Source organism: Pavona decussata, unplaced genomic scaffold, assembly GCF_977016875.1.
Source record: "Pavona decussata unplaced genomic scaffold, jaPavDecu1.1 SCAFFOLD_38, whole genome shotgun sequence".
NCBI lineage: Eukaryota > Metazoa > Cnidaria > Anthozoa > Scleractinia > Agariciidae > Pavona > Pavona decussata.
In genome coordinates this window covers 2,413,351-2,438,289 of record NW_028145460.1, presented here as the reverse complement: position 1 = coordinate 2,438,289, position 24,939 = coordinate 2,413,351, and the positions used below count along the sequence as shown (strand labels likewise).

Genomic DNA, 24,939 nt, shown 5'->3' with positions numbered 1-24,939 from the left:
AATTAATTTTTAGGTCATTTATGGAATAAATGTTCCATTGCGCACATGCCACACATCGACTTTCAAATCTTGGTGGCGTGAAGGATGTTTGCCTGGAAAATTCGTTCACATTGTGCAAGTTGAACGGGTTAGAATAATCACAGAGTAGATCAGTTCACGTGGATTTTTATTTCCAAGAGACGTTTTCGTTGGCGTTGCTGTCGTGGTTTCGTAAAGCCTGCCGTACACTTGAGGAAAGAGCTGAGCAAACTGCCTTGCGAGGCATCGCGAGGCAATCAGCTCAGCTGTTTCCTCAAGTGTGCAGTTGAGTTTTCGTGAGAATTTCGCCTTGCGAGATAAAATCTCAATTATTTAACATGACAGATATTTTCCTCACGGCCTCGCGAGGCGAAAAACTCACGAAAACTCAACCGCACACGTGATGAAACAGCTGAGCTAAACGCCTCGCGAGGCAGTGTGCTCAGCTCTTCCCTCAAGTGTGCGCCAGGCCTAAGGTTCTACTAATGTTAGAGAGACATTTATCCAAAAGACCCTCCCTCTATAAGCGCCTAATGGCCCGGGAATGAGGGTACCAGAAAAGAAGTGAAAATGGAACGAATTTTAACGTAAATCGCATATTTGACAGGGCAGCCCAATTTACGTGAAAATTGGTCCAAATGCACGTGATTAGTCATGCTGGTATGAACTTAACGCGCATCAAGGAGAGAAAAGAATCATTTCATGACTTCTTACCAGCCTACTTTGTTATAACTTTCAGATTCTGCATCTTAGGAAAAACAACCGAGTGAACTGCAACACGGAAGCAAGTGAATTCGAAACCGCAGGGGCATCAACGTACGGGAATTCTGACATGAGAATAGAAACTTACAAGAGCAGCCAATCTCACACCTAGCGGTCCGAAGATTCCCAAGTGAATTCGCTGACAGAACGACTGTATCAAGCCAAAGTAAGCTCGATTAAACGAGCCGCGTCTCTCGGACATGGAGTTCCGAAGATTCCTGAGTGAATTCGTTAACAGAACGATTGAATCAAGCCAAAGTTAGCTTGATTAAACGAGCCCCGGGTTAATTTTCGACAGAACCAAGTCAAATTAAGCTGGACTATGCTAGTTCGTACTCTTACTGACAAATACTTCAGAAGACAGAACCAAGCGAAAATAAGATGAATTAAGCCACACCCTCAGACGTAGACTTCCGAAGATTACCGAGTGGTTTCAGCGACAGAACCAAGTCAAATTAAGCTGGATTAAGCTAGCACGTTCTCTTAATGATAAAGAGTCCCGAAGACGGAGCCAATCAAAAATAAATTGAATTAAGCTAGCACCTACTCTCAGACGTAGAGTTCCGAAGATTACTGACTGAATTCGGCGACAGAAGCAAGCCAGAGTAAACTGAATTAACGGGGTATCTCTTCTCAGACATGGAATCCCGACGTTTTCCGAAGGAAGTCGGCGAGAGGAGCCCTTCGCTCACAGGGCTTCCGATTATACCGTGGAAGCTACCCGAGTGAATTCGGTGGCAGAAGCAAACCAGAGTAAGCTGGATAAAACAAGCGCCATCTCTTACACAGAGTTTCGATGATTTCCGGGTTAATTCAGTGATAGGCAAGCAAGATCAAGATGGACTGCGAGAGCACTTCCTATATATCAGACTTCGAGTTCCGGAGAATTCCGAGGATAAAGGAGTAAACAGCTTACGAAACCAAGTAGTGGTGGCCTCACACTTAAAGAACAGCTTCGGAAATTCCAAAATGATAGAAATGAGGAGACAATCGAGGTGAATTGGTCGAGAGTCAGACACGGAGTGGGCTGAATCTGATAAACAAAAACAGCAACGACAAAAACGACAACGAAAGTCTTCGGGAATAAATGTTTGAGATGAATCAGGAACTGAGATATTTGAATGTCTACTTAACTGTATAGAGGTCCTACGATCACCGAAAAATTTGCACAAGGCTGTCAAGTTGTTGTGAATGAAAAAGCTGGAATTTTACGTAAAGGAAAGAGACTCGTGTGGTATACGTGCTTACTTCAACTCACTTATAAATATAAGTATCTATAATATATTTGACAGCTTTTGAGCAAAGTAAATGGTGAATCAGATACTGCGTATTATCTCGACTATGAACATTTCCCACTTCCGCTCAAGGGTATTCGAATGAGAAGAATGAAGCGCGCGAGAAAATCGCCTACCACGCGTACATCACCCATCCACGAGTCACGTTTCCACGCGACAGGCGGTTTTAGCGTGGGCAGGATTGCATAATTTACAAAACGTGTTTGCCCCCCTGCAAATGAAAAAACGAAAAGCTGTGCATATCTAGCTGAGGAGGAAAAAAGATTTTCATTCCTTTATTGTCATTCAGATGCGGTGGTCAGCTCACCCTTAAAGCGGTACAGACGTTTGAAGAAAGTCACAGAGATCGCGATCAAAAACGCCAAATGATTGAACACAAAATCAGCAGACTAAACCAGCGGGCAACCCATCATACTTATCAGTCACTTTGTTTTTTTATTCTTAAATAAAATCACTATTTGAAGAGTTACCTTCGTGTACAAAATATCCTACCTTACTTAAGGCATTTAAAATAAAATTAACGTTCTGCCTATTAAATAAGATTGCCCTTTCATACTATTTCGATTCCTTGTGAGGAACTATTTTGTAAACTCAGCCTCAAGACGATGTCCATCCAATAAGTTGGTTGAACCTCAAGTCGCTCCGGAAAGAAACCATTAAGTGGTGACCATCCACATAAAAGCCTTTTCATCTAATCTTGTTTGTTATATGTTTAAATTAAAAAGTAAAAACACTTTTTCAGTTGTGCACTATCGTGTTGTTTAGAAAAAGTTTATCAGCACATTCCGAATTAGTCCCGTTCCAGAATTCCTTCTTAGGGTTGCAGCGGAGAAAGAGGGAGTTCCGGGACAGCACTAAACCGGAATGAGCTTAACATGATGCGCTGCCTTGCATGTTGTGATCTATTCCTGGATGTTTACTAGTTAGAAGGCGCTTGCAAATTTATATAGGGCCCAAATACAGGGCACGATGTTGGCGGGCCACACGCTTGAAAAGCTAGCGCGTGGGAAGAGAGCTCGCAAGAATAAATCTCGTGTGTTCCTCTGACAGAGCTTTCCTTTGCGCAAACATTTTCTACACAGACTGAAGATGTGTTTGCATGAATACCGCAAAAACTCATGTTTCTCATATAAATGATTTTTCTGAAATAGGATATACATCTGAAACAATATCCTCAACTTGGTATTCCTACAAATTACATTTTAAATGTCCCCTAAATGCAAGGAAATTTAAGTCAATGAAACGAGACAAGGATGTCTCCTTGCAATCTTAACTGGCTTTTATATTAAACTTAATACTAACATTCTATATATCTTCTTCAGATCTAGCACTAAATTTTCCAAGTATTCTAAACTCCTAAGTTTCTCAATATTTTACAAAACGAATGTTGCTTCCTTCAAATTCAAATGCGATTGCATTTGGTTTTTAAAAGTGTTTCACACTGCATTGGGTCATTACCGAGTTGCTGTGAACCTCATTATGAAAGCGCGGCCGAGTGCAAAGCTTTTCATATGAAAATAAGTTTCGTTTGCATATGAATAAAAACACATTTTTGCACTTAGCCTCGCTTTCATAATGAGGCCTATAAAGAAGAACTCTTTTGATACAATGATAGTCATTCAAAAACTCAATCAACGACAAGAGGTTCAAGGAAATCTCTCTCCACGACTCTCTCCAACAAACTCCGGCCCTGCGCGCTCTTAGACCGAATTCTCTTGTCCTGAGACTCGGCGCAGTTCGCAAAAGCGTTTCTCGACAAGGCCTGGAAAAAAGGCAGCAGTTGGTCCAAGGTCTTTATCTGGTACATAGTCAAGAGCGGATGGCCCGGCAGACGTTGTAGTTCCTCGACCTCGCTCTGATCTCTTCTCTTCTTTCGAAGCAGCTTCTCCAAGCGAGCTATGTGTGGCTTAAAAACTGGTACTTTCTCTTCGCCTGCGGTCATGTTGTAAGCTTCCCCTTCAAACGCCCAGCGATACAATTGGAACTGCGACAGATAATCGCTCGGCAAGGCTTGGGACAGATCAAGGAGTTTACACACCGCCAGGTACAAACCTAACCATTTTTCCTGACTGTAGTTCACGTAACCGTTTGAGCCGAGCAGAAGCTCCGATATGACCATTTTCTGTTTGTGTGACTTACCGTCGGAGCTCAGATCGCTCTCCATTTGCAGCAGCACGTGCACTACTTCAGAAAAGATCGTCGGCCACAGCGGCGTCAGGTGCTGCGCGGACACGCGCAGTATCAGCACACGAAAGAACAGGAAGATTTGCTCGTGGACGACTGGCGACTGGGGTAGTCTCAGGCTCTCGGCAAGACGCTCTTGTATTTCTGGCAGGCAGTACTGGTACTGATCGACTTCGCTACAGAAGATTGTGAATGACAGCTTCTTGAGATGCTGAGCGCGCTGCTCCATTTCCTACGAGATAAACATAAAATGACTTCATTCTCCATCACGTTTATACCATTGCAGGTATGCCACACATGACATTCCAATCCTAGTAGTATGCAGGATGTTTGTCCCATTAACCTAACTTAATGGCCTTAGCTCCCACGAGTCTCCTGTAGCTCAGTGGTAGAGCATCCGAACTAGTAATCGGAAGGTCTTAGGTCCGACTTCTGATAGGAGCACTCGGATTTTTTTCCGACTATGCCTGTGTCACTTACTGAATAATACATCATTCTCACAAGATGACTTGTCAAGGGGAATGAACGATTTTCCCGTGTACTGCCTTTTGTTACATTCCTTTTAGGTTCTTTTCGTCACATTATAGCATTAATTATTATCACCATCTTCACACTTATTTAATTTTATGCACCACATTCAAACACAGTATAATGTGTGATTTAACCGCAAGTGTTATCACGTCGTCACTTTTCATATCGGTTACCAGGGACATGTCTCGCCTTCACAAGAACAGGTCAATCGAAAAAATTCCGTCTCCAAAAAACTGGTTCGTGTTCTCATTGATTTGGATTTTAAAGCTTTATTCTCCATATTTCAAAAATTGCAAACATTTTGTAACAATTTACAATAAAATTGTAACAGTTGAAAAGAAAAAAAAAAGGATTTGATAAAGTCATGCGAAAGTTTTAAAGAAAGCGTCTGAATCAACAAACAAACAAATGAAAAGAGGAAATTACCTGTTCCCTGTTAGCAAAGATGTTTATTGAAGCACTTTGACTCAGCCCAGCCACGCGTGCCATGAGCTCTTTGAATGACGTGTTGTCTTGCGTCATCAAATTATCGATAATCATTCGCCAGCTGCCGATGCACGTGATATCCATCTGAAAGAAATTCGGGTCCAGTAACAGCTCCATCACGTCCTTCTTCCACGCGCGGCGAGTGTACTGGTACCCACTCAAGGAAGCGAGAAGGCTGCAGCAGGCGCGGAAGCTTGGCACATTGTGTGGACTAAAAAAAAGAGAACAAAACAAAGGAAAATCGTGAAAGAGGACTGGGAACGCGATTCTATGTGTGCTTTCCTAAATTCCTGTAAACTGTTCATTTGACACCAAAAGGATTTCAGTCAACTTTGCGTTTCAAGGAAGTTACGTAACTGCTGTGTTATAACCGAAACGAGACTTCAAAAATGCCATGGGAGTAAGTCGTCCAAAATGTGTCCTATCCCATGTAATCTGTGGAACAGAACTTCAAGCCGTGGTACTGTTTATATATTATACTGTAACACTTAGTTTCTTGAGGAAACTAAATGTTACCTCAGCCAAATGAAAGCTGCTGAGCAGTAAGACTGACTTGGTATCGATAGGAACTACTCGATGCCATCGATAACGTATTTTTTCTGAAAAGTATGGACACTCGAGAGCAGTCTGTTGTAATAGTCTGAAATGTCAGCCGTCTCCTCCCCCTAGCCCGCGCCCCCTGTGGGTTAGGAGGAGGAGGAGACAGCTGACATTTCAGACTATCTGTTGCAGTTGACGCTGCGGTGGGCTGGCGTCCCGTCCAGGTGGAAATTGTAAACACTTCAGATAAAGACGAATTTACACGTTCCAATTTATAGGCTCGATTAGTAGGTTCAATCGCATGGGCCAATTTACACGTTACTATTTGACGGCCGATTTCTTTTTCTGTTGGTGCAGCGCAGCGTGACTTGAAATTCGGCCTGATTCAAAAAAATCAGTACCACTGCCAAAATTTTGTAAATCGGGCCGATTTTCGTCCGTTGACACATTTGCTTTGCCAAATCAGACCAATTAATCACGTATAAACCGGGTAAAGTTCTGGGAGCTGACTCACTTGGCCCATAAAGACTTAAAGGGGCAGTATCATGGGATGACATGATTTTGGGCAAAAATTCACTGAATTTAAACTTTGAACACTGTGCTAATTAATTTCTAAATAGCTAATTTAAAGAAATATTAATAGTGATTCTACTGAGACGAAAGGTTGAAGCAAAATATAGTACAACCGATTTTTAGTGCGTTACGACAGCGAAAATTGAAATTTGAACCCAATTTTTATTTTGGTCATCTGCCGGCCAAAATATCCGTGGTTAGTTTCTTTGCATTCTGATAGTCTTTAAATGGAATTTTGGACATTATATCGTGGCTGCTATCAATCGAATAGCGTCTTTTCGATTTTCAATGTGTTACTAAAAATAGCGTGATACTGTCCTTTTAAAGTTCGACCAGAGCAGACGAAAGTACATGTAAACTCGTCGAAAATGAAACATTTGGAGAACGTACCTGTGGTTCTTAAGAAAAGGCGTGACGTTGTACATCACAGTCGTCAAAAAACTCGTCATCCTTTCCTTTTCATCACTCCCAAACACCATGTCTAAGACTGGGGCGAGCACCTCGGCCAACACGCACAGAGCCTGGGTACTATAACTGCTCGTATTGCTACTAGGGTTACTGCTGGTCACAGTAGGAGGCGTCACTGCAGGCTCAGCTTCAGAGACCTCCGATACTTCAGATTCCACGTTACTTGATTGGTCAGAAGTGACTTCCGGTTGTGGGATGACAGCCAGGGTCCGTCTGAACCATGCGGCGTTTTCTAGAGATGATCCCGCCACGGTGTTGCAAGCCTCCACTAAACGCTGAGTTATGTCCTGATAAATTAGAAAGATTTGGTATGATAATTTTCGGGAAAAATTCACCAATTCTTTTTTTCAACACAAATAAAGTTTTGCTTTCGTTAGCAGTATATCCGTCAAAGGTAATGGCAATGTTGGTCAGTACACTGTATCCACGCGTAGTGTTCCAGACTGTTCACTGTCCCCTACTTTCTCGTGTTATTGTCGAGATCGTATGCTACGAATGAACTGCCAAAATCTTGGTTTGTAATGGCGAAGCGCAACAAAGTTTGGATCTTATTAAGAAATTCATGAAACAACTTCCATTACAAAGTGTAGACAACGTATAATTTTAAAGTTATTTTCAGTACTCTGGACAATTAATGCCCCCTCCCCTACCCTGCCAATCCGAAAATACATGCCCCCTTCTCCCCAAAGCAATATTAAATTTCATATTCACCTGTAGCTCCTTGCGGATCTTCTTGTCCTCTTGTAAAGGAATATTTTGCACGTAAGACCGGAGGATCACCAGCAAAAGAAACAGAGCCGGAGGGAAGTTAAGCTGCAATCCTTCCTTCATGAGAGATAACAGGGAAGAACGCACAAGAATCAGCTGACTCTCAGGGGCTCTCTGTAGATACTCAAACAGGAACTGCAAGATATTGACCTCCAGGCCAGACTGGGTGGGGGTGGTCCTGTCTTTACTGGTGACGACTTGGCGTAGGATCTGTTTTACATTGTCAATCATGTCTTCCACGGACAGCGCCTGAAAACAAACAGTAAAGTTATATCAAATTTGCAATTCCCAATAAGGAAGCGCAGATTGCTGAGCTGAAGTGCGTCGAACTTGAGGAGAAAAAATTGGCGAATTGAGTCCACAGATCTTACTCCAAAATGGCCACTTTTATATTGTTTTGTTGGTATTCAAATATGCCCTTCTTACCTCGTTCTTAAGCTCCAAAATCAAAAAAATATTTCACCTTGAACAAGGCAAGAAAGGGCTAATTTGAATGCAAAAAAAAAAAAAAAAAAAAAAATTAAAATGGACGCCATTTTGGGATAAGGTTTATTGTCACAACACTAGTACTGCTTCAATAGGCAAGACATTTCACGCTATATTTTACCCTTCCACCCAGGTGCATCGATATAAATAAGCAAACTGTTTGGGAAACCCAACAAAATGTTTGAGGTAACCATGTGATGAACCAACCACCGGACTACCGGTCTTATATAATTTTTTTTCATAAAATCCGGTTTGAATTGGTTCTCATCGAAGCGCTGTATTTCACAATCTCTCTTAGCCAATCCTCTAATGCACACGAATGGGAATTCCTCGCGGGGAAGTCTTTTCTGGCTCTGTCCTCACTACAATAGAATTTTGGAGCACTGAAAACGCATCTTTTCGAAAACGCTCTTCAGAGTGGAAAACGCTGGCTCGGTGTTTTTAGTGTTGGCGAAAACGAAGCGTTCTGAAAACGCAGACGTCACAACGGTAATGAGCGCTACATCAGTGTTCCCCGCGCCGGGGCGAGGAAGCGTTTTAGTGTGGAGAGCAAAGACGATGGTGTGGACAGAAAACGTTTGATGCGCTTTCGAGGCAAAAGGAACCGTTTTCAGATATATCCAGATTGAACGGGGTATTAAAGACCAATATAAATTATAAGGACACCACGCGAAAGCGGAAGCACGTTCTACCTTGATAGCGTAAACAATATCCACAACAATGATCTGCTCCTCAGAAGCCACCGGGACACCTCTGGTCGCCTTGGACCCAGACCCCTCTCGTCTCCGCCGCTGGTACCAGACGTCTGCAAGCGAGGCTAGGAACACAATGGTGTGATTCATAGTGACTGGGGTGAGTAGCTGAAGAATCTGTTGACGCACCGCCTGCAAAGGAAAGTTAGCATAACGTATTCCAAATAAATTTTTAGCATCTTGGGACGAACTCGAGAACAAAATTCGGAAATCTTGGGTTTTCTTAGCACACGGAAACATACAAAGAAACAAAGAAAAAAAGAAAGAAAGCAAGAAAGAAAGAAAGAGCAAACGACAAAGAAACGTATAAAGAAACAAAACATTCAATAAAACAAACGAGCACCACAGAGATGTCGTCGTGTTCATAATGGGAAGACCACAGGGCTGCACCGGAAGTTGAAATTCACTCGTATACAGTCTACTGAGCAGGTGATAGCTTCCTCTTTTAGCTCATGTTGCTTTTGCTAAACCTGTAAATCGTTACAGTTCCTGAAAACGTAGTCTATTGCTTGTGAACTCAAACCTTTCATCTGTGAGGAGGTGAACAAGTTTTAGTGTGTCAACGATGCCACAGTTCTAAGACAAAGTAATCAAAAACGCAAAATCAATAGGGCCCGAAAAACACCTACCTTAGGAGAGCCCATTAAGTTAAGTGGCCACTCAGACGGTAGACGCTGACCGGTTGAATCAGCTCTCTGCGGGCTCCACGTGCTCCACACCGTGAAAAGAGCGGCCAGTATCTTGGGCAAAACACTCAGCAAACCTTCTCGCGCTTCCAAGATGTGCTTTGGTACCTCAACGTTTGGCAAATCACAGGCCGGCGCGGATTGCACTGAAAACGCGTGAAGCAGATTGGTGAAGATTTGAACAGAACTCGCACTTGACTGGACGCCATCTGTATTGACGGAAGGACTGGAGTTGGATCGGGTGACCCGAGGTTTCAGCGAGAGGACTGGGGACGTGGGAACAGTGTTGTCACGGAGACAGTAGTGACAGATTGATTGAAGGCCTTCCAGCAGGGTGACCACATAGTCTGGCGGTACACTGGAACTGTCTACCTCGGAACGTCTGTAAAGGAAAGTTTGGTAAAAGGGTTTATTTATACTAAACTAACAACAGTCATCCTTTTCTCTAAGAAGGAGAGTCCAACCTTTACTACCAGTTATTTTAAATATATCTATTTTTTATTTAGTGGATAAAATTCTTAAATGTGACAGATTTGTTACTTTACTTGTTAGTTTTGTTCAACAGCATAAAGTTCGACTGATATCTGAAAAAAGTGCACATTTTAAGTGAGTGTGGTAACTAATTGCTGAGAAATCTGAATAATTGTAAGCCAAAAACGTCACATTTAGCTCAAGGTGTTATATGATAGCAGAGGACGTCAAGTTTTAGCTGAATTGGGAACCTGATGGCTGAAAACTCCCACTTGCGAATAACTGTCACTTGCAAGCGTAAACGTTTCGAGAAATGCCGAAACTTTAGTGACATTTGACCAACGCGAAGGGCCATCACACCCTACTGAAAACTTTAGATAGTTCAGAAATCAATCGTACCTTTTCCCCGTCTCACCACCGGCGTCTTTTCTCGTGCTTTTCGTGTCCCCGTCCTTGGAGTAAACCGTCGTCATACGCTCGAGAGTCCGACACAGTTGCTCGGCAACAGGCACGACCCACGTGCGCAGCCCCGAACCCATGTGTGACAAGCACGTGATCATGAACTGCAGCCATTCATAATGCATATCATGATCATCGTGCCTGAGCCCGTGAAGAACCGCTGACAAAAGCATGCCCTGCTCCGCTAAAGGCTTCCCGGGGATGTACCGATGGGACGACTGCATCACTTTGGTTTCGTCGGAAACCTTCGCTGGGCTTTCGGGTTTGCTCGGGGGCGGTGTCCCGTGTCCCGCGGGGTTCTCTTGGGAGATAGCCACAGCGGCGCGAATGGTGGATTCGAGAATAAGAACCGCTTGTACAAGCTTAAGGAGTTTCACTTGAAACGCTCCAGCTTGAGGTGGGCTGATTTCTGACCCGACATGAATGTGGCATGAGTTGAATGCTGGTGTGGGAGACGTAACAGAATTGGAGCTCCTTACACCAGTTCTCTCGTACAATGTTGACAGAAGACAATGAAGCAAGGCCTTCTGGACTTTACAACGCGCGAACATGTCGCTTATGTACGTTCCAAATCCAGCACCGCTCTCTTTGACAACTTCAACCAACTGCCACATGACGCCCAGTAGGAGCTCCGTGCTCGCCATCTGCACTTGCACGTTGCCATCAATGTCTTCAGGCTGTACGTGCAGTTGGCTGGAGTACTCGCTTCTAATGAAGTACAGAGACACGGAGATTAGCACCTCCAGGTACTTACTGGTGCTGGGCTTAAGGTAGATCAAGGGGCCACCAAACAGTCGTGCGCTGTGAGCGGGGCCGGAAGCTGAAACGAACACTGAAGTCAGCAAATTTCAAATCAGACAGTCATAGAACCCTCTTTGTGAAAAAAATTACGGGTCGTACACAAAAACATCCGGTAAAATTTATTTCTCCAGTGCGACTTTCCGTGTTTCCCTCCGAGTTAGCTTCTTTTCATCAATTCTTTTTGTTTTTACAGAAGCTTGTGATTCATCGTCCAAGCATATCTTAGCCTGTACAACAGGCGTTTGTTTTAGGCGTTGTTCAGGTGAGCGGAGGCAAGCGCGAGCGAGACGAGCGCGGAGCACGAGTCACGCGTGGTTCGCGCTTGCCACCGCTCCCCTGCAAAAAACTAACGCCCGATTTGCAGGCTAAGCATATTTTAACTCTAGCCACCGGATGATACGAGAGATATAACCAAGGTTATTTTACAAGCCTTTATTACTTCTTAACCACTTTCCCGAAATGTGCCAAAGATATGCTGCTTTGGTTTGGGATTTAGACAACACGCTACCCTTTTCCACAAAAAACCTCCTTTTCCCAAATCTAAGATCAAAAGGTGATGCTATTGTGACCCTATTGTAAGCTCCTCTGCAGGAGAATGATTTAAATTGCTCTAATTTGTCTCAACAGCTGAACGGCGTTTTGAGAGATCCTGTAGTTTCGTCAGCGATCGCTATGTTGTTCAGAGACATCTTATGTTAGTCGTCCTTTACGTAACGCAACCTATTTAATTTTATTCATCTCGAATTTGTTAGGACGCAAAGTACCATCCAAACAGAACCTAAAGCTATCCAAGACATAATATTCCCTCAATACACACCTCCAATTTTAACGCCTCTTCCAAGAAAAGAAGAAGAGCAAAAACAATTTACTGATATTTTACGCTACACCTCGGTACGCACCTGTGGGTGAAACCGGGCTGTCATATAACGCGCCATAAAAACCCTTCCCTAGTAGGGACCGTCGGTGCCTGATCAGTAGCTCCTTAATCTTCTCTTGGTGTGGCGTGTTGGATGAACTGATGCTAGTCGCAGACGAGGCGCACACGAACTGATGCGGGGCACGGGATAGGATGGTCTGTAGAGTGCTGAAGGCGTACAGTGTCAGCTGAGAGTCATAATGTAATATGTAAAGCAGTTTGTGTTGGTCCAGAGGGTGGACAAGTGATCTCCGTGGGGGAGGGGACTGAGGGGCTTTGCTTGGCGGAGTGCCTTTTTCCTTTCCTGTAAATGAAAAGTAAAATGATCCAGATAGTGGCACGCCTCTACAGACAGTTACACTACGTCTTGTATTATATTCGAGTTCATAGAGTTCACAGTTGAGAAACCAAGCACTGAATTTTTTTTCACCGGAAACTGATCGTAGAGTATTGTGACGGTCGTCAGATAGAATGGGCCTTTTGCACTAACTGGTCACATGGTACAAAATACACCATACTGGATGGCAAAAGAATGTAGTAGATTCGAACACAAAGGAAATGCAACCTGTCAAGCTTGACTTTCCTTTGTTCTCGATGTCCCAGTAGAGGATGCCACGCTTTTTTGCCATCCAATATGGCGGATTTTGTACCATGTGACCAGTTAGTGCAAATGGCCCATTGCTGACAACATGTTTCTTTCTAGTGGAACTCTTGTGAAAAAGAAAACCCATTTTCCTGCAGTGCGGACAGCTCACTTGGAAATACAATTGGCACGGGAAGTCGCATATAAGCACAGAAGGGAAAGGTCATACCTATGGTTTAAAAACAAAGTTATTGTCCGCGAAACGATTTAACAAATCAAATATTTGTTACCTTTCTTCGGTTCGTTTTCTTCATTTTCGTCGTCAGCCTCGGCTCCATCTCCGTCAGTATCCGTTGAATGTTCGGCTTCACTCGGTCCGCTCGGACTGGTGGTTTTACTGTCATCCGATTCCCGAGCATTTGCCGACCAACGCTTCACTGCCTTGTTGTGCTGTTTTACAGTCGTTCCAGCTCCGTTTTCTCTCTGGGCAGAATTTTTTATATCGTTGGACGATTTCGTCTCGGCTCCTTGACCACTGGACAGTTTAGGGGACAGCTTGGAGTCAAATAACGCGTACAGATAGTGAATTGAAACTCGCGCTGTGATTGGATGAAGTAGCAAGAGAAGGAGTGGATCGATGATTCGTCCCAGGTCCTCGTGCTGCAGAGCATGAGCGAGCCAATGCTGTGTGAGAACCCTGGGCAGAGAACAAGAAAACAGAGATTACAGTCGGTGAACAAACACAGTAAAGCGAAATACAGTTAAGGCGCTGTGACACCAGGCAATTTTTCTTGCAACTTGTCTCGCAATTTTTTTGTTGCCGCAATCGTTGCGAGAAGTAGAAGTCGGTTCTACTTCGTGCAACGGTGACTGCAACAAAAACGTTGCGATGCATGTTCATTTCAGGGCATGTTACACCAGGCAACGATCCATGCAACTTGTGCCGCAACGGCGCAACAAAATTGCGAGACAAGTTGCAAGAAAAATTGTCTAGTGTAACAGCGCCCTTATGCTAGCAATAATCAAAGATTAGGGAGTGCGTTCGCTCGATGCCAAGTTGGTGATGATGTCATCTGCCCCTACAAAATCTACGGGGGATGTGAGATACGCGTCCCAAGATCCATTTATTCACTGATCGAATCAACATTGTTCCATACAATATCGACTCCAATCTGTATTAGAAGTGTGTTCTTGCTACCTCGAACGCACAAGAACTGGCGAGGTCACTATTGCGAAGCCGGGCGGCGTATGCAATGGGGTGATCCCCTTAGCCTAAGTTGATTAAATTGAACGAAAGGACAGTTAGCCTAATTTTCATGAAGCTTGATCATAACTCAGATTTGATAAACTAACCTTATTTCTGGTTCTTCATTTTGTAGACTGTCAAGCATAATGAACAGGGCCCTGGAAAAAAATTCAATCACAGAAAAACATCAATCATTCAATATTGCGGTGTTGCCTTTTGATAGAAAAGTAGCTAACAACGGAAGTAAGTGCGGGGTCTTTTAAAACGTAAATATAGCTTGACTTACGCCTCAGCCAACACAACTAAATTGGGAACCTTCATATTTCAGTACGAGTACGAGATGGAGAACGAGTGCGCCATTTCAAATGTACAGTAGTTCGCGTGCTTCAGGTGACTACTAGTCACAAATCATGTTTCAAGATTTTCCTTAACTGCTGGTTAACAACAGAAAAGAGCGAGAGTTCTGGGAACGTGACTGGTTTGAATTTGAAAGCCGCAGTTGTACTCGATCTCGTACTCCTCCTAAAGGTCCCTGGTTTTTTTTGTACACTGAGATGCCAAGAGCTAAGGCTTCTTATACTCTATAGGTTTTGGTTTGGAGAGGGAGAGGGGCTGGGCTGTGAACAGAGTGGGTTTTTGCCCTGCAACGCGGCCTCATCCTTGTCTAGATCCATTCTCTCCCTCTCTAACCTGTCAAGGGTGCGAAATTCTCCTAGTCTCGATGACCTTCCAGAATCTTGAATGACGACATTTCTGGCGACATGCCAGAACACAGCAAACTTCCAGTGACCTTGTAAAGAAATCTCCTACAAAGATATGAAACCAAGGATTAAAATAATAATAATAATAATAATAATAATAATAATAATAATAATAATAATAATAATAATAATAATAATAATAATAATAATAATAATAATAATAATAACCCCAATAACCCTTTTTGATGGCGCTGAACAAAAGAATTAAATAAGGTAAAACTATTAAATAAAGCCAACTAAACGCTTGCTGAAAAAGATAAGTCTTAAAAGGGGTACTGCCACAGAGATTTTACTTTGTTTAAAAAAATGTTTTGTCTTAAACGAAATTGTTTTTAGAGCACCAGGACGAAAATATTAGGAGACTTCTCCAAAGAGAAGAGATTTCTTCAAAATATACAGGAAGAACTTCAGAAAAATATTGGCCAATTTTTTAAAGTTCTTATCCATTTCTATCCTAGCAATCCGCAGCCAAAGATAATTAATACTAGTTTCCCTGCACTAGTAGTGTTACTGAACCATTTTTTAAAAGTTTTCATCGATACAAATATATTTTTTTAGCTATTCCACATGAGGAAAATAAAGGTTGTTGTTGTTGTTGTTGCTGAAAATAGGTAACACTGCCTCCCTTAACAAGATATTCACAAGTAAGTACAGAAGCGTTACATCTAGCATATAATGGAAGGTTGAAACAACAATAACAACAACAGGAACTGTTAAGATTAGAATTCAACACTAGCAAGTACCACTTGTTAGACAACTTAAGACTATCAACAGGGACGTACATGAAACATTTCACCATATCAAAAATGTAGGAAAGAGCCCCTTAATGCATGAAATGGTAGTGCCGTCAGTAAATCTGAGCGACGGCTCCCAGACTTATCGCTTGCCGGCCACACCACAATTATTAAGGACGCAAAGGCAGGCCGTCTATTATTCATCACGAGAACGATGGACACGATTCATAGTTTACCTTGCTGATATCTACAAGCGAGTTGCCAATAACATTGGTACAGAGCGAAGGAGATGGGGTCAAGTTGTGAAGCTGAAGAAACAGTTCAACTATTCTCTGATGAAACTGGGTCGTGTCTTCTTGGATGTGATCCCACAGACTCTCCGCGATGACCTGTTATTCAAGAGCAAATATTTAAGGCTTCATATTTCGGGTAGAGCTCTTCACCAGTAGAGTGTCGATAATAATCCCAGTTACCTTCTATAGAGTGTGTTCACGGCGGCCATGTTGGAGGAGCCAAACGATAAAAGGTATTTGCATAAAAAATTATTTCCCAAAGGAAAAGCATTCTATTGTTTCGCTCCTCCAAAATGGTAGCCGTGAATACACTCTATACCGGAGTCTCCTGTTTACCCTACTGTGGCAAATATTTTATGCCTAGATTTTGTTTTTTTCGCATAAGTTTTGCCTTGTTCCAAGACCTTTGTCTTTCTCCGCAGTCACTCTCGTCGGAAAAGGCTTTGTGGGTAGGGCGGCGGACTTGAAATCCGGTGGTCCCGGGTTCAAGTCCCGCTCTGACCGCAAGCTGGAGTTGTTTCTCAGTAGCTCCGAGTTCAATTCCTCAGCCACACTTGTAAACAGCCAGTTGATCTGCCTCCTGTCAGTTGGGATCTTTAATCGGTTAAGTTTAATTTGGATCATATTATTTGTTTTCCATTATTTTGGTGTAGTGACTGTAAACTAGCCTGGGTAGCTAAGTGCACCGCTAGTATCATCAAAGCACTTATTAATATAGTTGTATATTTATTAACGCTCCTGTCCTGATCTTGAAACAAATTCTCTCAACTAGTACCATAACAAGGATGGGTAGAGCGGTGATGAGAATAAGCACGATGAAATTGGGGATTAAAAGGTTAACTGTAAGTAAATCCACGAACAGTCAAGCAGATGAACATGTTTGTTAATTTGAACGAGCTACTCGCGCACATGTATGTATAATTTGTTATCTTTTTTGCAAAACTGTAATTCGTATAAATCAGACTTGTAACATGCATGTATAAAACTGTAGCAATTTCTTTATCTCTGCAAAACTGTACCTCGTATAAATCAGACTTTTCGATCACCCCTAAAGACTGCTGGGAAATCATAGGAATGACCACGACGGGCGCGGAGGGCCTGGGTCCGTGAGAGTGGCCAGCGGTGACTGACAGCGTCAAGTTGATTAGGTCCAGTAGCGTACCCACGGCTGAGCTCTGAATGTCAAACTCACTGACCTCAAAACAGCACAGGATTAACGACTGCAGCCACCCCGGGAGTGTTGACAACTTAGAAACTTAAAAGAGAAGGACAAAAAAAAAAAAAAAAATAGACATAAGGAACTTTTGTTGAAGATTTAAAAATAAATAGAACCACATTAAAATTCTACTTTCACAGCTTTAATTTAAACGCTGAAACTTTATGAGAGTAAGTTGGTTAATTCCCAAATGATGATCAATATCACAAAAGTGCGAGAGGGAAATCTTTTGTTATGTTTTTGCGTGCCCACTCCACTAATCTAGGACGATTGCTGAGAGGCAATTTTTTGCCATTTCAACTATATTTTGAGGATCTTTAAATTGCCCTTCGTGTAACTAGGAAATAGTGTTTGGTTTAATTCGGACACGCTGCTCATACAATGTATCTTCAAAAGTATTGGGGGTTGTGATATACGAATCAACTCATCAAACAGCTTGTAACGAACGCTAATGAATAACAAGTGTACTAGTGGAAAATACAGTGCCCGACTAATCGCAAAAAATAATTACAAAAAGGAAGCAAAAGTAGAGAAATTTCCAGTTTCTTTACAACTCAGCTTTTACTTAATTTTTTGGGAAAAGTAGTCGAGATAGGAAGTCTCCCAAGTCATTTTTACTCACGCCTATCTGTGCGATGGCGTCGCGTATCAATCTGAGAGAAACTTTTAAACAAAACCTTCAATTCGCATACCTCCGTTTACGTCAACTTTCTCTTGTTCGGAATCTTTGCCAGCGCAAACTGGAAAGCAGGACAATTCCAATAACAGTTTACACGCCGCCACAAACGCCTCCGCGCAATTCCTGGAAGACTGCTTCGATTTGAAGGAAGACACGAGAATGGTCGGTCCAACGACATTCCTTCTCGCCTTCAGACTTGGTGTCTCACAAGTGTTGTCGGCAAGTTTCTCACTTGCAGCTCTGTCTCCTTGATCCATCTCTTTCCACATGCCATCGCTAATAATCCCACTTGCTCGTAGTGCCGTGTAACATTCTTTGCTTGCTATTTCGCGAGCATTCGCTCTGCCAGTGCACAGCGAATCGAGGTGTTTTAGCACCCGTTCCACAACAAACTTGGCGAAGAAATCCTGGAAGTAATTCACACAGGCTTGAATGAGAGAAGATTGGAAAGGTTGTTGGGGGTGTGTTTCAACTGGAGCTCCTTTGCCAACCGTTTTCCCTTTCTGTCCTTCGCCGTTTTCATTCATTCTCGTTTCACCGTCCACGGCGGCCAAGTCATGGGAAGATTCAGATTCAAATCCACTAGTTCTTAAATTTTCATTCGCTTGTTCGGCCTCCTGGAAGTCACTCCATTCGTCTAGCTCCTCCTGTGTGTCCTCATATTTATCTTCAGACTCAGCTTCGTCATCGCGGTCTTCTGCCTCACCTTCCTGCTCCTTCTGCATTAGCTCAAAAACGTTTTCATCTTTCGCGTCTTCTTCCTCTTTGCTGACTTTACCTTGAACCGTTCCTTCCTCGAACACCTCTTGAGAACTTTCCAAGGACTTGTCACCTATCCTGTCATCACCTGTCTCACTTCTCAACTCAATTACACTCCACTCCTTCAACTCATGTTCCGAGGATCCCTCCAAATCTTTTCTCTGATCCTTACCTGAGCCGCCAGAGCTATCTTTATCGGCGGTCTTCATCGAAGGCATCACTTTAGAGAGAAGCTTCGAACACAGACAAATCCCTTCTTTGACGTCTTCCAGTGTCATTGTCCCGCAGCGCTTTGTCATTTCTATTGTTATTCTACGCAAAAGCTCCGGCCAATGTTCTGTTTGAATCTCTACATCAGCTTCCTAAATTAGGGTAAAAAAGGAGAGACATCAAACACAAAATGTAGATTCCTCACTAGAAATTGTAAAGTGAAAATTCTGGTCGCGACGGTAGTATAGGCAAGTAGCGTTCTACAGTTAGCCACACGTAACCCAGATTTAAAGATCGATAATTTCGACGATTTCCATGGCATTTGGCACAATGTTGCCTTGTTACCCGGACCGCGTGCACTAGATAGGGTGACAAGTAGATTGGGGGAGGGGGTAATTTTGCCTTGCAGTGTGACTTGGGCCAATAATATATTTGCCATTGAGGGATGGGATTTTAGCAGTAGCGTCTCATCAATTTTGCATCTAATTGTAGGATAAGCAATATCAAAAGCGTCCTGCACGAGGAATAAGAAAGCTGGCAACCTCTCATCGAAACGGTGTATGGAGTGGCATGGGTTCGATTCCAGTCGGTACTCGGATGTTTCTCTGTCCCAAGCTCTACCTCTTTGCCATTTCACCAACCAGCTTTACTCAGTTCGCCACCTTTCATTATCAAACAAACAAACAAACAAACAAACAAACAAACAAACAAACAAACAAACAAACAAACAAACAAACAAACAAACAAACAAACAAACAACTTACCAGGGTAACAACATCGAGAATAAAATCCGTCAAGCGAAACACTTCTGCGCAGTTTGTGGCAAGTTTACTGTAGAACGCATTCTTATCACAGCGATCTCTGTTGACGCCATTAATTCCATCAGCCAATGATGGTTGATCACAGTCACTGAGCAGCTTTGCTATGTATTCCCACATGAAATAAGGTTCAAACGCATTGAAAAGCAAATTTGCAGTTTTGATCAGTTCATCTATTAGTTTTGTTTTTGCTGAGTCAATAAAAGCACTTTCTTGGTGAGTGCTCTCGATTGAATCTCTTCGGTCACTTTCCTCAAAAGCTGCTCCGTTTTCCTTTAGAAGCTTACACTGATTGTACAAAGCCCTAAAAACGTCCAGTAAAACGTCTTCCAGAATCGATCCGCCAATTTCAGGCTTGTCCAGAAGACTGATCAACAATCGAAACGGTTTGAGGACTTCCAGTCGCTGCGCTTTCTTAGATCCATTGGCGTCTCCTTTCTCAAATCTACTCTGACTATGAAACACTTTCCTCACAGCCTCGATCACAAGTAGCCTCGAGTGCAAGCTAAAGAAGCTCTCCGGCGGGCCCTCGTGGTCTGCGTCGCTGCTGCAAACACTGTCAGTCCTGGATAAGGAATCGTTCTTTGTTGAATTTGTTCCCAGTAGCCACGTATACAGACGTCTGTTCAAGGACATATCTCTTCGCAATAGGACTTCTAAAGCAGCTGCGACTAGCGTCACCTTTTCTTTTGGTGAAAGATAACGCGTGTCCACTGGGAGAAAGGCCAGGAGGAAATCAAGCATACTCCGCTGGACAAGAACACTGCTGTCTCCAAGAGCCACACTAAGAGCTTGAACCTGTGGCGAGAAGTTTACAGAGAGTAAAGATGAGTCATTGATCTAGCGTAATGGCTTACCCTGCTTAAATTCTTCACAATGAAAATGTCGTAGGATCATGTAAAACCCTACGGGATCTTAAAGTATTATTCCCAGGATTCTACATGGCAATAATCCTCTAAGATCCTTACAAGATTTTACAGTATCCCGTAAAATCTTACAGACTTTCTGACGAATCCTATGCAGAATCCTATAGCAATACATCCTTAAGGATCATAGTAAGATCTTCAAGAGACCAGTGGAGATGCTGATTGCAAAATTCTCAGCAGTGTGCCAATGTCCTCCCTAGGTTATGGGACAGGCCAGTCACTCAGTTTTCAAATGATCTTTGCAGGAATTGTAGTCTGAGTAGCCAGCATACAGTAGCTAACTCCCCTCAACAGTGTCAGCCACCACTTAACCAACACTCCACCAACAGCTGACAGGTTACCCACAGGCCACCAACAATTTTCTGATCAGTAGGCACAGTGAGGCTGTGAAATCCAGTAAACGAATTTTTTTTAATTTTTTTTATTGATTTTGAACTGGCCAATTAAGTCTAAATAAATAGAGCAGGTCTATTCAAATGGCAAGGAACACTGTTCCCAGCTTTCAGAGAAGTTCAGTGAAATACAAACATGAGTTTTTCTAGTAGTTTAGGATTTCATTATGTGGAAAACAAAAAGAAATGATGTGAAAAGAATCCTTTTGCTTTCTTGACTTACATAGCATTATTTTAAATAACATCTCTTTTACAAGGCAGTCCACAAAGGATATTGAACATGTGGCACACAGATGGCCAAGGATCAAGGGTGAGACAAAACAGATTATCGACACTTACCAAGAGAGGAATATCATTTCCTAGGAGATACTCTTGCTTTCCAACTCCTTTTTTGCTCAGTCTTGTTAGTATGAAGGTGATGGCTGGGAGACGGCTGCTGGATGATGAGTAAATGCATCCCCACAGGGTAGTGTAGAAAATATTCTTGTCTGTGTTCTCACTGAAAGAACCCAGTAGTGAAATAGTCCTATATGGGAAAAAAATTCATAATAAAAAGTTGCGTTTGATAGAGCCACTTAAACTCTTCGAAAAGGTAATTTAATATAGAACAATGTATGGGATTTTTCGTCCAAATTGAAGCTCAATTACAGTGCATAATATATCCCTGAAAAATGCAGGGAATGGGTACCCCCAATTTTCTTTTTGGATTCCAAGTTCCCTTGCTAAAATCTGCTTTTTCTGCATAATCATAAAGAGCGCAAAAATATCTTTGCAGTAGTAGGCACTGAAATTCGAAATCGAAATTTTACAGAGAATACACCTTATTCCAAAATGGCTACCATTTTAATACTCTATTGTTGGCATTCAAATTAGCCCTTTTTACCTCGCTCTTAAGCTCAAAAATCAAAAGAATATTTTATCTTGAACGAGGCAAGAAGGGCTAATTTGAATGCAAACAAAAGAATATTAAAATGGCAGCCATTTTGGAATAAGGTTTATGTATGGCTCATTAACTTTTTTGCCACCCAGCAATTTCGCAGTTTTTGATGGCTGAGATTTCCATCAATATTGTTTGCAAAGAGCTGAAAATTGCACAAATTGCTCAACTTAATCAGCTCTTTCAACTTTTGCATTTACACGTAGTTCATATATACGGCCAGGGCTTCTATGAGTTAAGTCGTATGCTAATGAGGAAAAATGTAAACAATGACGTCAGGAAGGATTTGCCTATTGGTTGAGAAAGTGGTGTGAGTTTGTCAACCAATCACAAAGTGCAGTAAAGCAAAATGAAATTAAAACATGAATTACTTTTGATACTCAACTGAATACCATTCTCATCACAGGAGGTAACTTACAACACCCATTGAATATGTATGCCTTTAGCCTCTTTAATTAGGTGGGACATTTCAGAGGTTGCTACTTTGAAGGTACATGTAATGAGGGACCTGCAATCTTGGACAATTGAAATTAAAAATTAAGACCATCCTTCCCCAGGTCAATGATAGGAAAATGGTCCATTTTGGTTTGCGTGTGAATTCATCAATGAGTTTAGGGAGGAGGGTAATTTCGTTTTTTATTCTGTACAAGATTATGATTTTCACTGACTCCCTTGAAGGTAAGTTCCAGGCTCTCACCCCTGTCAGAAAACAGAGCACAGCTGTGGTTGTAAGTTAAAGGAACTACAGTCTCTGGTAACTCTCAACTTTTCAACAAACCTGTTGGTATATTCCGATCCTTCCTCTATTCCCGGTAAAAGTCCCAAGAGCAGTCCTGACAAACCAGGAAGCAGCGCTTTACCAAGTGGAAGGAAATAGTTCTCATACATAGTCATCAACAAGGGCCTCGTTGACATGGCAGCATTTCCAAGTAAAGGAAAGAGCCCAGCACTGTAGATGAACAAATCCTGTGCAAGGCCTTTGTGGCCAATACGCGTGAAGATGAGTTCATAGGTTTCTAGTGCCTTGAGATGAACGCCACTTGGTAACGTTGGGTGCATGCATTGTGCCAGTCGTTTGCCAATGGTCAGCTTCCTTGGAAGTACTTTGAATTTGGTGTGATTTTGTAAGACCTAGAGGACAGAGGTGTATTTTTATTATTGTAAGGAAATAACACGACTGAGAAGCAAATAAAACATCCTTGGCTATAGGCTTATCTTATTAGCAATAGCACATTATATGAATATAAGAAAACAATCAGGTTATGTTAAATGTTACTATAAAAAAGTTGACAGGATAAACTTGTGCAAACTGAAACTTTTTTCATGATAAAAGTGAATCTTGTTGAACAAGAAAGTAATAGTACATGTAATAGTAACAGTAATAGTGGTTTATTAATTAATCGACATCTTGTCACTCGGAAGTGAATTACAATGTGTTTACAAGTGAAATTAAGGAAACAAATGACTTAAATAATATATTTCCTATCCCTGCCCGATTTCAGTGTTAGTACTCTATGACAGCACAAAATTTTGAAAAGAATCTCAACTGAACTTTTCAGCGATAGTGTCGCCAGTCATGATGCAAATGATTGAACACCCAAGTACAGCTTAGGTTTACCCAAATGCAAGATGTTCAATTTAGCCAACCCCTTCCCACAAAAACATAAATAAATAAAATAAAATAGAAGAAAAATAAAATTAATGTAAAAAATCTGTGTAATTTTGCCTGTCAAAGCCTCAAAGCCAAGAAAACATCTCATTTGCACTAGTTTACACGTGACTACAACACTAAATCTTGTTTCGTCTGAGACCTCATTAGTAGTTACATATGTAAATAAGTGTGTTGAAAGTAAATGCAAATGAGGTGTTTCCTGAACAGCAACCCTGTAATATATTTTTATTTTAAGTCCATTGATCAAACTTACTTCTATGCTTTAAGCCAGCGACACATGGTGCTGATTGTAAGCACAACAACAGGTTGAATGTTGTTGAGCTAAGTTCTGCTCTGTTCAATAACAATCAACATGTCAAATGACAAAAGAAAAAAAATCTCAAACAATTTCTTGTGATACAAACTACAATGTAGTCTGGATAACATTCAGTATATCTTAAGCAACAAATGCTGAAAGCTGTTGAACCATTTCTCATTCACTTTTGATATGTACTGTAATTCACCTGCAAGGATTTTTTCTTAAACTATTAAAAACCAATTACAGAACATTGAGTAAACACCATATACTGTAAGGCTTGCACGTACATGTCTCTATTTATACCAGAGAAATTTAAATTTAGAATAGGATGAAAACAGAACAAAAATTAGCCATGGATTATCAATAATTATATAAGCTTATATAAAATAATTGATGCTTTTGTTGAAATTTTGATTGTCACAGTTGTCAGCAACTGACAACTGAACATGTACAAATATATCCCAAAGTAAAGTAATATACTGCATGCCCGTATTTACTGAGGTCGACTGTATGAAAGATAATTTTAGCTTGACGTAAAGTACAGCTGTATAAACCAACCTTGTTTAGTTTACCGAGAGCAGATATCAGGTCGGCCCATTCACTGGAATACTCAAAGCTCTTTAATGCTTTTTCCACGGCGTTGATAAACTGACGATACTTCGAGTCTGATAACAGTTCCAGTTCCTCTGCATTCATAGTTTGATCAGCGATTTAAATACCAAATTGAAAATAATGATCGCAGCAAAACTGAGACGCCCTCCTCCCACAAGCGTTTAACTAGTGATCAAATTCCAAAACGGCCTACCAAATGGAGTTTTCTAATCCACACGACCATTCAGTTCAAACAGATCAACAGAACACTAGGAAATAATAATCCTTCGGAACATTGCGTATGAGACATACACACATAGTGACGGCCGGGCGCATAAAATATCCACAAAATTTGCTTTATGAGTCAGGTGACGTCATGGTGTGTGATTCTAGCTCTGCCTCGATCGTTCTTCTGATAAAATGGCTATTCAGCAGGACATAGCGTTAAATGCTTTCAATAGAAACCTGTCATTTGTGGGTGCCAAGAATCGGGTTTCCCTGAATTGTTTTGTTCCGCGTTTTGTATCTCCCTGCCTCCGCCATGTTGTTCAGAAATATGCAGGAAAGGTTACCAAGCAGTATGTTTTTGTTTTTGTATCCGCTGGCTTAACAATACGTGGGCTCAGAA

General features: G+C 41.9%; 2 protein-coding genes across 5 annotated transcripts in view; one reads left to right on the top strand and one right to left on the bottom strand.

Moving 5' to 3' along the window:
• LOC146483582 (gamma-aminobutyric acid type B receptor subunit 1-like) overlaps nt 1-2,811 on the top strand; it is a 33,579-nt gene extending 30,768 nt beyond the window's left edge. For all 4 annotated transcript variants that reach the window (XM_085105769.1, XM_085105770.1, XM_085105767.1 and 1 more), the window contains one exon: nt 758-2,811. In XM_085105769.1, coding sequence (XP_084961895.1) covers nt 758-892 — 135 coding nt within the window. In that variant the 3' untranslated portion in view covers nt 893-2,811. The remainder of the gene's footprint in view (nt 1-757) is intronic.
• LOC146483581 (protein DOP1A-like) lies at nt 2,484-24,859 on the bottom strand. The gene is made up of 18 exons (XM_085105761.1): nt 24,279-24,859; nt 22,529-22,881; nt 21,153-21,339; nt 19,442-20,293; nt 17,722-18,829; nt 16,833-17,068; nt 15,757-15,909; nt 14,716-14,831; nt 14,133-14,183; nt 13,070-13,476; nt 12,180-12,500; nt 10,420-11,299; nt 9,493-9,931; nt 8,804-8,995; nt 7,569-7,874; nt 6,780-7,144; nt 5,217-5,487; nt 2,484-4,491 (listed from the first exon to the last, which is right to left on the bottom strand). Exons 1-18 carry the CDS (start codon nt 24,414-24,416, stop codon nt 3,703-3,705), a joined length of 7,164 nt encoding a protein of 2,387 aa, XP_084961887.1. The 5' UTR covers nt 24,417-24,859; the 3' UTR covers nt 2,484-3,702.
• Nucleotides 24,860-24,939: the final 80 nt, after the last annotated feature.